The sequence below is a fragment of the Pygoscelis adeliae genome, unplaced genomic scaffold (assembly GCF_000699105.1).
Source record: "Pygoscelis adeliae isolate BGI_AS28 unplaced genomic scaffold, ASM69910v1 Scaffold178, whole genome shotgun sequence".
NCBI classification, from domain to species: domain Eukaryota; kingdom Metazoa; phylum Chordata; class Aves; order Sphenisciformes; family Spheniscidae; genus Pygoscelis; species Pygoscelis adeliae.
The window spans coordinates 3,365,521-3,378,692 of NW_008825323.1; the positions used below are offsets into that span (position 1 = coordinate 3,365,521).

The 13,172-nt window shown below is 38.8% G+C and overlaps 1 protein-coding gene across 1 annotated transcript in view; it reads right to left on the reverse strand.

The window, feature by feature from the left end:
* MCTP1 (multiple C2 domains, transmembrane 1) overlaps nucleotides 1–13,172 on the reverse strand; it is a 176,461-nt gene that overhangs the window by 97,373 nt on the left and 65,916 nt on the right. The window contains exons 9-10 of the mRNA XM_009330317.1: nucleotides 2,246–2,348; nucleotides 10–112 (exon numbers count right to left, since the gene is read on the reverse strand). Of these exons, the coding sequence (XP_009328592.1) occupies nucleotides 10–112; nucleotides 2,246–2,348 (206 nt within the window). The remainder of the gene's footprint in view (nucleotides 1–9; nucleotides 113–2,245; nucleotides 2,349–13,172) is intronic.

A 13,172-nucleotide genomic window follows, 5' to 3' on the forward strand; every position in this document is an offset into this window, starting at 1 on the left:
GAAACTTACAGACAGCAACGGTATCGCAACTTTGCCTAGAAAGTCAGCACTCCGATCACGGTCTTCATCATAAACTGTCACCTCAAGCACCGAGTGGATGTCTTTAATATTGCTACAAAGGGAGAAGCACACACAGAAGAGAGAAGTCACCTACACCAGCAGGTACCAAGGACAAAAGCGTGAAAGGTTAGCAAAAACAGATACCCGTCTATTTTTCCTCGCCATGGCAGAGTACAGAACTTAAGTAAATGAGGCATCCCTCCGTATAACCGAAATGCCTTCTAAGGGCTGCAGCGATCACTCTCTCTCCCTGTGAGGCTTTCCCAGCAGAAGTTTTCCGAAGGATGTTGCTTTAAATCTCCTACCTGGCGTTTGCGCCGCATGAGCCGCAAGGAGAGCCAGCGCCGAGCAGCACTGGGGGATTTACAGCCGCGAGCAGCAGGATTGAGAGCCTTTAAAGACTATCCCTTACACACTGCTATCCCTGCAGCAATTCTTACTGCAAATACTGTGAAATCTGTAGGTTTGCAAATGAAAATGATTACGAGCTACACGAGCACATCCTTGCACTGAGAACCTCTTTAATTCTAAAATCCTTCCTTAATTACAAATATACAACAGTCATTGCAACAGATTAGGAACAAGCAATACAAAACGATGCATTTTTCAGCTACTACTGTTTTTTGCCTGCAAGCTATTAAACACTCCACCACCGTGCACAACAAATGCCACTGTATATTGTAAATTCTCAAGTGAAAAATTCACATTCCTTATTCAGAGAAAAAAACAGAATTGTTTGAGAGAACTCATCTTTGATCAAATGGCTGATCCAGGAAATATGAATTCAAGCAAAGCACTTTAACTTCAGTAAAAGATAAGCCTCCAGATGAAACAGGATTGCTAGCCTAAAATTAATTAACAAATCTGAGGATAAATAAAATAGTCAATGCAAATATACACAGAAGAGAGGTGAAAACTCTCCTTGAAGGCCTTTTGAGTTTTTCTATTTGATTCTTGATTAGTCTTTTGTCCTCTACAAAACCAGGCAATTTCTTATGCAGAGAACACTGTTGAGCAGTAGAGGTTGATTAGTTATTGGCTCTATTAGTAGATAATTAAAAATATATTAATGAAGAATTTAGTGTGGTTTTGCAGATACATAAATGAGAACTACGTTAATGAGCTAATGAGAAGTACAACTGTTGTGAGATTTTTTCTTTTGTTCTGAGTTCATTCCTGAGAGCTCACTGCAGGGCAAGAAAAGCTATGGATGCCAGATACATGAATGACAAATTTAGAGGAGGAAAAAAAAATAAATCAGACTGTGTTCTAAGATCAAGGGCAAAACATAGTATTTTCATTTATGATAAAGTGAAGTTAAGTGTACACAAAGCTAAAGCTTCTACTGATTTTTTGCAGTGGATTGTTAGCTGATTTCAGCAGCAGAGAAACCTGCAACTGATCAGTTTTCTACTCATTGGTGTCACATGGCAGTCAGATAGAGAGAAGCAGGGAGAAAAGGCAACTGAGCAAGACAAATAACAGGAACATTTTTTTTGTGGAAGACTTTCTTCTATTTTGTCAGAGGCTTTTACTGTCTTCAAAATAACAGAAGGATAAAAAAACTCAGCTGCATCACTTCCCAATAAACTAGGTGTTTAAGACTCCTGCTATTACCCAATAGCAGCATTGTACTAGTATGATAGTGGACGGTATTGTGAGAAGTGCAGTTGGTAAATGCAAAGAACAAGTGGAAAGTATCTGATCATAATTCAGAGAAGTATGAATGCATTTAGAATTCCTTCCTTTATATAGTTATCTAATGGTTATTACAGTTAACAACCACATTTTACTGACGGTCATAATCACAATACCCTTTTTCCCCAAAAAAACTTCAGGACCAAATCCAGTGTGATGGATTTGGCCCTTGAAACGCTCACTGAAGCTAGCAAGAGTTTGGAGTGCACAGCATTACTCGTACCTGGTTTCAAAGAAACAGACCTTGCTTTTTTACCTTTAAAATGGTACCTCTTCTCTAATTTTTTTCATGTTTTTAATCCTCAAAAAAGTATTCAGCTGTTTGGTTTAGAAATATCAGTATGTCTTCACTATCTTCTTCAGAATCAGCAGTAGCTATCTTTGATTCACACATACATCCCCTTCAACACACACCGCCCCCCCCAAAAAAAAGAAAACAACCCAACCCCCAAGCCACCCCAAACACTCACAAAATCCAAACACCTACAATGTGAAGATTTTGTTCCATTCTGGATTGAGGTTCTTGTAGACAGTATGTGTCAGCAGTCTGTCATTGTTCAATTCAACTACACAAAATGGGTCGCTTTTACCTATAAGAGAAAATTTGGAACAAAATTTGTGAACTAAGAAAACCCACCATGAGCAAGGTTTAAATAAAAATTAGTTTGTTTTTTTTTTTTTCCTTTTCCTAAGCTGCATTGTAATTCCCTCAGGAATTAATTCAGGGAAGTCCTATGATCTGCATTATATTCAAGATGCTCATAACAGGCTGTTCATCTCCATAATCTATCAACATTCTTCACTAAAAGAACATCTTTTTTGTCAAAGAAAAGAAAAGAAAAGAAAAGAAAAGAAAAGAAAAGAAAAGAAAAGAAAAGAAAAGAAAAGAAAAGAAAAGAAAAGAAAAGAAAAGAAAAGAAAAGGAGAAAAGAAAATCACCATACAGACTTTTCTGATGAAAAAACAGCATGTTCCTAAAAGGTGCCAAGCACCCTTCTGAGACAGCTGAGAGAACTTTACTTTAATGGTGCCAATCCTACATTGACTGTAATGATAACATAATTAGAGCATTTTGATATGTAGGAAATGTATTATTCCATATTATTTGTAATAACATAGCACCTATGATACTTATCCAAAGATTACTATGCCCTACATGTTTCACGCTGTACAAATCCTCTCCCCAAAATCGAAAAGCCTTAAAGACAGCCTCAGATAAAAGCCCAGCACCAGAGAAAACGGGCAAGTACAATTAAACAATGAGACGGTATCAGCTGGAATGGTGGGCTGTAGTCTCAGCACAGCAGAAGCTCAAACGTGGTTGAGATTTTTGTATACATTAAAGCACAATGAAGTAGCTTTGCATATATTTACAAGAAGCTCCCTCAGCATGAAAGCCACCACAGGAGAAAGTATGAAGATGCTGCTTTGAAAATGTAGTATGTAGATAATGGAAGCGGTATCCTAGACTGGATATGGAAGTTGGTTTTTTTTAAGCTAAAGAAAAAGAATGGGGAAAGGACGTGTGTGTGTGTGCGCGCGCACGCCTGCATGTGAAATAAGCAGCTTATAGCCAATGACTACAGGTGAGCAGTGCTTAGATACCAAGCAAAGAGCAAGAAAAATCATCCCAGCTGAAAGTTTAGGGAGAAGACATGAAACTTATACTAAGCTTTTTCTTAGATACCCACGAGGCCAAGGTTTGTATTTGGAAAGGAGAAGGAAAGCAGACACCTGAATCTCATGCTTAACAACAGTTTGCTTGCGTAAAAAAGGAGCTCTCCGAAGAGGGAGGAAGCAAAAGAAGGGAAGATTGGTAACTCCAGAGTTTTGGGGCAACCTTAAAATTTCCTGGAAGGGTAAGAAGGTGTTGCAAGAAAGATCTGAGGAACAGCTATGATGGAAGGAGCAGTAATGAAAACATGAGGGGCACGGTGAGAAGACAATTGCAATAAAGAGGCAATAAAGGGAAGAAATCACAGTGTGGAGTAAATTATTTAACTCATATTTCAAATTATGACAGTAATGACAACCACTATAAATGCTGGCCAAGACAGAGAGATGCTATCCCTCCTACCTATTTTGATTTCCTCCAGTAATTGAAGATGAACAACATTTGCCTTTGGCATAGAATACAAGTGTATGCATTATTTTCATGTAAGGCTACAAATATATAAGTAGAAAGCTGTAGAATAAATTGCTGCTCCCAGAACCCAAGGGAACTTTGTCTGATGGAAATTAACAACTGAGTTGCATACTACGGAGTGGCTCTTTCTTGTCTTTGGACTTTCCTTGGACAGCAAATTGTTTGAAAGTTATTGAGTGTTGGCATTGGCCTTCCACAATCAAATCTAGCACACTAAGCAATTGTATTTCACAATGTCTTCAATAACTCCGTAATGCTTTGTCATGCATTATAAGAAGCCATAAATTGAGTAGCTCAATGGGGCTACATTAATGATATTAGGGAGGCATGTAATTTGTTTCATACCTTATACAAATGACAATGAAATCAATATTTAGACAAAGCTGTCCAGGGGTCACATCTCCCAAACTGCAGTATTGATTCAGACTACATCAGAGGTTAATGTGCATATTATTAACCTTAATGATAAAGAATAATTGTTTTAAACACATTGTGAATTACAGTTAGAGTTGATGTTTACCTTCTCTAGAAAACAATCTACCGCTGAATCTTTCCCATTAAACTTGAAAAATGATTAATTCATTAGTCAGCAGAGATGGATATATCACACATCTCAATGTTCTCCTACTTCACAAGCCTAAAAAGTGGTAGGAAACTTAAACAATTCATATTTATTTAAGTTCTTCAGGTTTCAGTGTTTGAAAAAGAAACACCCAGAAGGTAGTTAAAATAACAAGGCAGAACTGACACAGCAGGTGAGCTAGGTGATATTACTCTATCTCCTTTTTTTCAAGTATCATCAATCATATTTGCATATGACGGTACAACATGATTTGTGCTTATTAATCATATACAGACACAGGAAAATGCACTGCAGTGTCTAAACGCCATTCTGTAAACAGAGAGAAGGTATTTACTACAGTCATTTATTTTCTGCATCTGTTGACATGCACTTTTTCAATGACTCTCCTTATAGACTTATATGGATATCAATCCACTTAAGAGAAAGCTAAATAATACATAACATCAATCACAGAGGTCCTCAATCAAACCAAACCGTTTTCAGAAATAGAAGAATCTCCCTCTCACACTCAAAACTTCATGTCTCCTCCCCCCATAACTTGAAAACAATTAGAGGCCAAATTTGAGAAAAGGAAATATTGTGAAATGGTACAAGGGAAGGCCCAAATATCATGGTAGACAAGTAGAAGTTTCCTGGCTGTGAACATCTCTACTAAGGAATACTGTTTTTACCATATGAGTAGGCTATGAAGTTTCCATATGCAAAGCCCTTCACCATCGCCTATGGGCACTTCTTCCATATGCTAAAATACTCATAACCAAGCTGGGTATCTGAAAGGCAACACTCTTCGCTGACGTGCTAAACATATGGTATGTGCAAACGTTGTTTGAATACCAACCCAAATAAGCGAACATGATCCAGAAAGACAAAGCCAGAGCGAAGCACAAGTACTTGGTGAAACTCATATCCATCTGTCATCTTTCAAGTTCTCATTATTAGAAAGAATAACTGCAATCGTAACTCTCACTGACAGCCATGGCAACCTGCTGCCTTGCAAGAGCCTTCAAAATAATGGGATCATTCCCAATGAAAGCCTTAAGAGAGCACTAAAATATTAAAAGGTGTTGTCCTCAGGTCTCCTTGGTCTCTAGGAGGACGAAGGAAATCCAGAAACTTACAACATATATTCATCACTATATTATTCAAAATCCACACCTTAAGCACAACACATACTCTAATCAAGGCATCCTCAGACAACTTCTGTCTAGTTAATGCAACTAGCAATTTCAAACAAGAGCTAGATAAATGGTTTTCCTCATTTTTATAAAAAAGAACCACATGTGTTCAGAAAAGTATGTGCTGTCCGTCTAGCAGTTCTTAAAGTACACTTAAAAACCTTCAACTAGACTTGTGCTTCCTAAACTTAATTACATCATTCTAAATTGTTGTCACCACAAGTATGCCTTTCACTACAGACTAAATCACAGCTGTCATATATCACCGTATATCACCTGCCATATGTCAAGAAATTCTACCCAAATCCCTGTGTCTACTGAGGATCTTCCAACTAACTCCCTGCTCCGTGCCTTCTGTAGGCCTCCAGCTACTGTTCAGTGACTTCAGAGGTACTCAACTCTATTGATCAGGAGGACATCCACAAACATCTTCTGAATACAGCCCTAAATGTGTGCTCAATGCTGTGCAAAGAATAAGACGACCCACCATCCGCTTAAAGCACTTACACAGTAAGAGCATGCTCCCAGCACCACTGAAAACAGCACTTACTATTTTGAGTAATCCCATGACCTCGGTGTGACTAATCACTATTACACCTAGCACTGTTTGAAGAAATTCATGAGACAAGTAGGTAGTAAAACCAGTGAAGTACACCTTCCCACTGACTGAAATTAGACCTGCAGTAAGAAGTAAAACAAATCTCATTAATCCATTCTGTTGCTGTAACGTCTTATGCTTTTTGGACTCCACTTATACAATCCTAAGGGCTCCTGAAATAACAGAAATAAAGTGTTAATTTATATAATACCCAAAATAATGTGGAAGGGAAAGCAGCGTCTCTTTTGATGGATCTCCCTCACGTTTTTTTCCCCTTTACCCATTACAGACCTGGACTACCTGAGAATGTCCCCTAGAAGGAATTCTACTTTGTAATGTAAGCTCCCACTGAAAAAAATTAAAGAACTACTTATCTTTTGAAGCTTCCCATTTTCTTCATCATGCCACACATTGCATCTAGTCTGGAAGATATCCTTGTTTGTGCTACGCTATATTGCATTTAATCTTTAGACAGGCGGTGAGACGGGAGCACAAACCGAGATTATTTTACTGAGATCTAAGTATTTTATTTCAATCACCACTGTGTCCCTCACGTTGCACACCATACACACAATTGTTAAAACGTTAGTCTTTTACTTGTCACCTTACTTCTCAGAACTTCAGCATCCCCCTGGATGAACTGTACACCCATTAACTCAAACCAGCCCAACTCTACAACGGTGGTTAAGCTGCCAGAGAAGCTAACCAGGAACTAGAGAGATCTTATTTGTTATTTGCTTCAAAACTCAAAGTCCCCCACACCCCAGGAAGTCCTTCAGCAACAGAAACAAAGTAAGTTTGGAGCTCAGATTCCTTATCTGGAGCTCAGAAGGTTGGCCACTGGAACAACTTTTTTCTCCTGCAAGTATATAAAACACACTTTTTCATCATAGAAGAGAGACCTAAATGGTGACAATTTTTAATTGCTTCTCAAAATATTTAGAAGATCAAAACAACAAAAACTCAACCTCCACACAATTTTAGCTTCTGAATTTTCTTGTCAAGTAGCTACAGCACCACATTGCTTAACAGTTTTGCTGTGTTTTTCAGCTGGAAAAGTTTGGGAAAGGCCCTTTCCATCAGTTCAAAGACCACAGGACTTCCACATTTGTAGATGTGCTGGCTCACTATGCTGGAACTCATCAGCAAGCACCAGACATGTTAGGTGGCTTGTGAACCCTTGTGAACTGATGTTCTAGGGCTGGTGGACCCGTCTCAGACACATGCCACTGCAGCCCATCTTCCAGGCTAGAGGTGAGCTGGACTCTGTCCAGTCTAGTGGGTAGCTGAAACAACAAAACCTTGGGCTTCATCTCAAATTCAACTCCGAAAGTACTGCTTTTTCACAAGAGATTGAATGACATGTGACCAATTCAGATGCAAGTATCTTTTGTTTGTATAAATATGAACTTTACCTGAATATTGGAGCTGTCAAACTGCAATACAGTATAATTCATATTTCTGGGCAAGTTAAACAGATATGTCCTTCAATGGTCCCTGAGGGGGAAGTTGTCCAATAAAAATTTTTGATTCTTGGTAGATTGTTTTCCCAGCAAAAATCCATTTCGGAGCACTGCAATTCTTACAAACAGGGACTTCAATTCAACATAATTGCACTTTTGTACTCACTTTCTAGCTCCACTCGTACACAAATAGGAGTTTTTCGTGATGAAATGCTGTCAAAGTTTAAATTCACATTTCTTGCTTGCCACATTTTGTACAAGTTAAACTGTGATGTCCTTTTATTATAAAACTCTATTAAATACATGGATTTGTCTCCAGAAAACTGCACATTATCTGCATATTATTTGGTTAATATTGTAAAAAGGGAGACTTTAGTAAACAAACATATGGAAACATCCATATTTTATGCAGTAAGATGACTCCCTATTTTAGACAGGAAAGAAACACCTGTGTACAGTCATAAACATTATGCTTTTCTGTTTTCAATCTTTGAAAATCCAGCTTGTACGAAAGAAATAATCAGAAAGACCACCAGTCATTGTAGAACAACTCACTCTTTCTTAATCAGAGCTGCCGTGGACTCTTATAAGGAACTACCATTAATGCAATTGCTTTTCAGTGTAGATGCAAGCCAAAAAGCGTATCGCAGACCTACCCGTCCCCTGAAAAACTTATTGCACTTCATCAGGATTAACTCACAAGGGACATCAGATAGCATGGGACTAGCCCCCCGTAAGCCCTGTGGAGATACTTCTACCATGGCTACAGAAAGCATGCATTGCTTCCGTATATATGTCCAGAGACACAAATAATTTCCTAGTTTTGTTTCTTCAACAGTTTTCTCAACAAAAGGAACCATGTGGCAGGCTAAATATAGATTGGCATTTAACGTTTACCTGCCACTGATCAGTCCGTAAAGTTATATAAACCGATAGAAAGCCAACTCTAGCATTGGCTAGACCATGAACTGATTTTAAGCAAATCGTTAACTTTATTCTGAACTAAGTATTACATGAATTTCTGCATTGTTCAAATTACATTATCCAAACTGAACTAGAATCACAAAGACTACTGAAAATGTTTTGGATAGTTTAAAAATTTAATAGGAGATTTCAATTCCATTTCTACTTCTAAAAGTCAAGTTCACAAACCACAACTTCAAGAAGTTCAACCAAGTTTAACGTGGTTGTGAAAGCAGAGATATTGTTTGACTATTTCATAGGCTATTATGGTTCTCCCCTACTGCTGGCCATGCCTGTCCATGACGGATCTAAGTCCCCACAGCCAAAAAAGGCCTTTATTTTTTGGGAAGACAAGACAGCCAGTTCATTACTCTGGGGGGCAGTGCCACTCATGCAGACGCTAATGTCACTAATGTTGTTCCAAGCTCCCTGCCAGCCAGCTGCTTGCAACAGAGCAGTCAGTCTGACCTTTGGCCAGGAGGAGGAATGGCTCAATAGCACGAGAAGCTGCCTTATCTAATGGATTAAGTACAGGACCCAAGCCAAATGCCAGCTTTGACAAGGACTTGCTCTGTCGGCCCTAGCTGAGTCAGTTAACCTTTCTTAGTTTTCCATCTTTAAAATGGAAATGATAATTCCTCTTTAACAGTGCTGCTGCAAACGTGTTACAACGGACTGATACCATGAATGCGTGAGGTATCTTACCAGGCGATTCAGTGTAGTGCCACAATCGTGTTAAACATTTCCACAGAATATTTACAGAAAAAAAAAAAGTTAATAACCACAAGCCATCCTTTCACTGATATATTTAATTATAAATGTTATGGTTAACCAAAAATGTCTTTTAAATCCTAATTTTGCCATTACTATCCTAAAACTGCTACTTTCTTGAAAAAAAGTAGTTTTGCAGTACATGATATTGGCCTGATGTCTTCAGGCGACCTATACGATAGAACCAGGTGAGATTTTATCTACCACAGAATACTGCCCATCTAGTAGATTTCCATACTTTGTGAAGATAATTCAAGTGTATATTGAAATCTGGTTGCACTAATTGACAGAGCAAATTACTTTTGGAACCATATTTCCAAAGGGCCTCTGAATTTATTCGTTCAATTTTACATGCATGGGCTTCCATACCTTTGTGAATTTAATGTTTGTGTACATCACTCTGACATTTCCTAGCATTTGAAGAACAATTTCAAAGACTATTTTTGCACATGTGGTATTAGGACATTTTAGTAGAACAGATTTTAGAAAACTCATTTACATTCTGCACATTTAGCCATCTTGGTATCTTCATCCTACTTTCAAGTACTTTAATCAAAATTTTAACATGGAATTTTCTTAGAAGAGAGGCTGAATTCCAGACATAAAACTGAAAAAGAAGAAAAAAAAAATCCTGCCTCATTTTCGATGCTTAGTTTCCGTTCTTCAGAGGAGGAGAAGCCTGGAAAAGCTTTTGACTACAAACCTAAATATCACTGAGCTCTTTATATATATACATACTAGGCTCTGAAATCACGGTACCCCAAAAAAATGCAGACAATTGATTAATAATGAGGTCAGAAATACAAATAAATTTACTTCTAATGAAGACTGGAGACACAGTAATCAAAGTGTTAAAAATTCATTTCATGCACATCTCATTTGCCTCTTAGCTGATATTTATCACATAATTCTGTGAGAAAGTAGAGGCCTAAGATGCTCCAGATAAATGTCTCAATTAATTGTACAGAGGTAGCCCTCTTTGAGCTGAACCAGAGCTGTGAGCTCTTTATTAAAAGCACTATTCTGTAGCCTGTAACCTTGTTCCTTGACTCCTCTCTAGTTTCCAATTTAAACAAGTCCCCATGCGGCCCGCTCTAAAGGGCTTTGTCTCCCTGTCATTGTTAAGAGAGCCGAGGCATCCTGGAAGTGTGAAATCAGACCTCATGAGCTGAACGGTTCCCCAGGGAACGCCGGACCGCGCAGAAGGTCAAAGTCATGGGCTGGACCATCTGAAAGCGTCTGATCGCCGGTCTGTGACACAGCAAGCGGGGTGGGGGCAGGGGGAGAGGGGAGCCAGGGGGCTAGAATTGAACACGTCTTAATTAAAGCCCAAAGACAGCAAAACAAACTGTTTTCTAGGCAGGCCGTCACACAGAGCTTGGATTTTGCTCTGCTAATGAATCTGAGTTGCTAACTATTATCCCGTAAAATAATAAGACTTTCGCTGAAGTTGATCAAACCTGTGGCACATCTTTTCCCACCCCGCTTGCTTCTCGTCAATAATAAGGCAGAGGTTTTGAATTTTATTTCGTGGTACAAGGAAAAGGAGGAATGCATCTGCCCCAGTAAAGGAGACGCAAGCACTGCCTGCAAAGCCAGCAGCCTTCCACCACGACCCACCTATACCTAACTTTGCTGCAGAAGGAATACGCTTACCTGACTATTGCCTAAACTGGCACCACGTCATGGTGAAGGTTCTATTGCTTTCCAAAACTCAGGCGGGTTAGGTGAACAGAATATGTACTAATTTCAGAGGCCAACGGGCACAATGAGTCCATTACACTTCACGGTTTACTGCACCATCAGAGTATTTCTTCACGTAAAAGGACGTCACTGTAGGCACACACACTGCTATGCCAGGGCTCCGCAAGCAGCCGAACCCTCAAGCATGTCTGCCTGTCTTCCAGAGGAACCACAAGTGAGCAAAGACGTGGGGAAAGGGGAAAATATAAGTTCCTTTAGGTAAGGATTTAGGGAGAAAACAGCCTTGCACTGAAGAGCTAAAACACAACGGAAGATGTAAATGAAACTTTCTTCTCAGGAAGAGAAGGAAAAAGTAACCACCACACTCAATGTCTTTCCATTTGTTAGATTATAGTTTCAAAAAAACATATTAAAAACATACGTATTTTCCAGGAAGGGGTACTTGTTGCGACCACAATTTCCAACAGAACATAATTTTGCATTGGTGGAGGCCCTAAAATTGTGTTTTGACCATGGAAAGATGCTGTTTTTCTGGGGGAAACATCCTCATAGACCTGGTAATTCTCTCAAAGGCCCTGGTCCTGGAAGATGCCCTATTTTTCAGCTCTCCCCAAAACCAAGGTGAGCTTTCAAACACCTGCAGGGAATCTCTCAAGCCCTCTGCGATCCTCCCTTTCCTAGACTTCCTTGCAAGTGGGCTGAGTGAGGAGAAGTCTCATTTTGTTCTTTTCTGGGGTATTTTTAAAACCCAGTTATGGCACGTTTGAGCAGCGCCCCATTTTCAAACTGGTAGTGCCCACGTGCTCCCCTGCCACAACTTCACCAAAATTTCAGCCCACCCTGGCATCTTGTTCAACCCATGTGTATGTGGGACGGTTGTACACTGAGGCCTGAACCACTACCCTTAATCTCTCTCTTTTTTTAAAAAAAATCTGTACTAACCTTAACGATTTGAAGTGCACTGTCCAACACCGGGCTATTGAGATTGGAGAAAAAACTGCCCTCGACTACCAACAGTTTGTTAGGGGCTTAGCTGAAGTGACCTACTGTAATAGCATTCAGCTGAACAAGGCTATGGGCTTTCTGTGGAAAGGAGAAGAATCGAGGGTTTCATTAAAAAGTAATTTGTGCTTTTTACTCATTCATTCAACGGGAGTCTCAATTGCTCTTTATTCACACAGAGTTAATACAGTATTACAATGCTGCTCAATGAATGTATGGTAACAAAAGAAAAAATTCACATTTTGAAAGGAAAAAAAAAATCCTTGCAACTGTAGTAAGATTGATGACTACTTAAAAGATTACAGAAATCTTTTTCCGTCTATGCTTATGCTTTAATGATGGAATATTAAGGATTTTTAAAATCCATTCAGCCCAAACTAATAAATTTTGATTTATTACTTCACGTGAAAAGATTCCTGAAAGTGAAATGGGATATGTTCAGCAGACAGGAAACAGAGCAAATCACACAGGTACTATACAGGTGTTTCACTACTTTTCAGACTCAGGGGAGGGCAGAAGATTAACTCTGAACAAACTATATAGTAAGAAGAGCAAACTAGTCCTTAGCTTTTACTCACACACGCAATCCTTAGTCATGTAAGTTATACCGCTGATGACAGCGCTCTCCACACTGACTAATAAGAATCGCTCAGTTGAATAAAGGTGGAGAGTCAAGTTTTATACGATTTTTGCAAACATGACTTATTGACAATCACCAAATAACTACTTTGAGTTATTTCCAAATATTACTATTCAAAGATTAATCTGAAATGAATGATCTGTACATACCCACGAATTACTAAAAATAGCTATAAATTACTACAGTAGTTAATAAAATCCCTCTGTCCTCTTTTCAAAATACCAGATATTTTTGTCCAAAATATACAATGATTTCTGTAATCTCTGGAATGCACAGCCATCTTACAAAACATATCTGCTGTATAAATGTTTTTTCTTGCTAATGAACAAATATGCAGGACATGGGGAAGTATTGAGTGTTCTTTCCCGT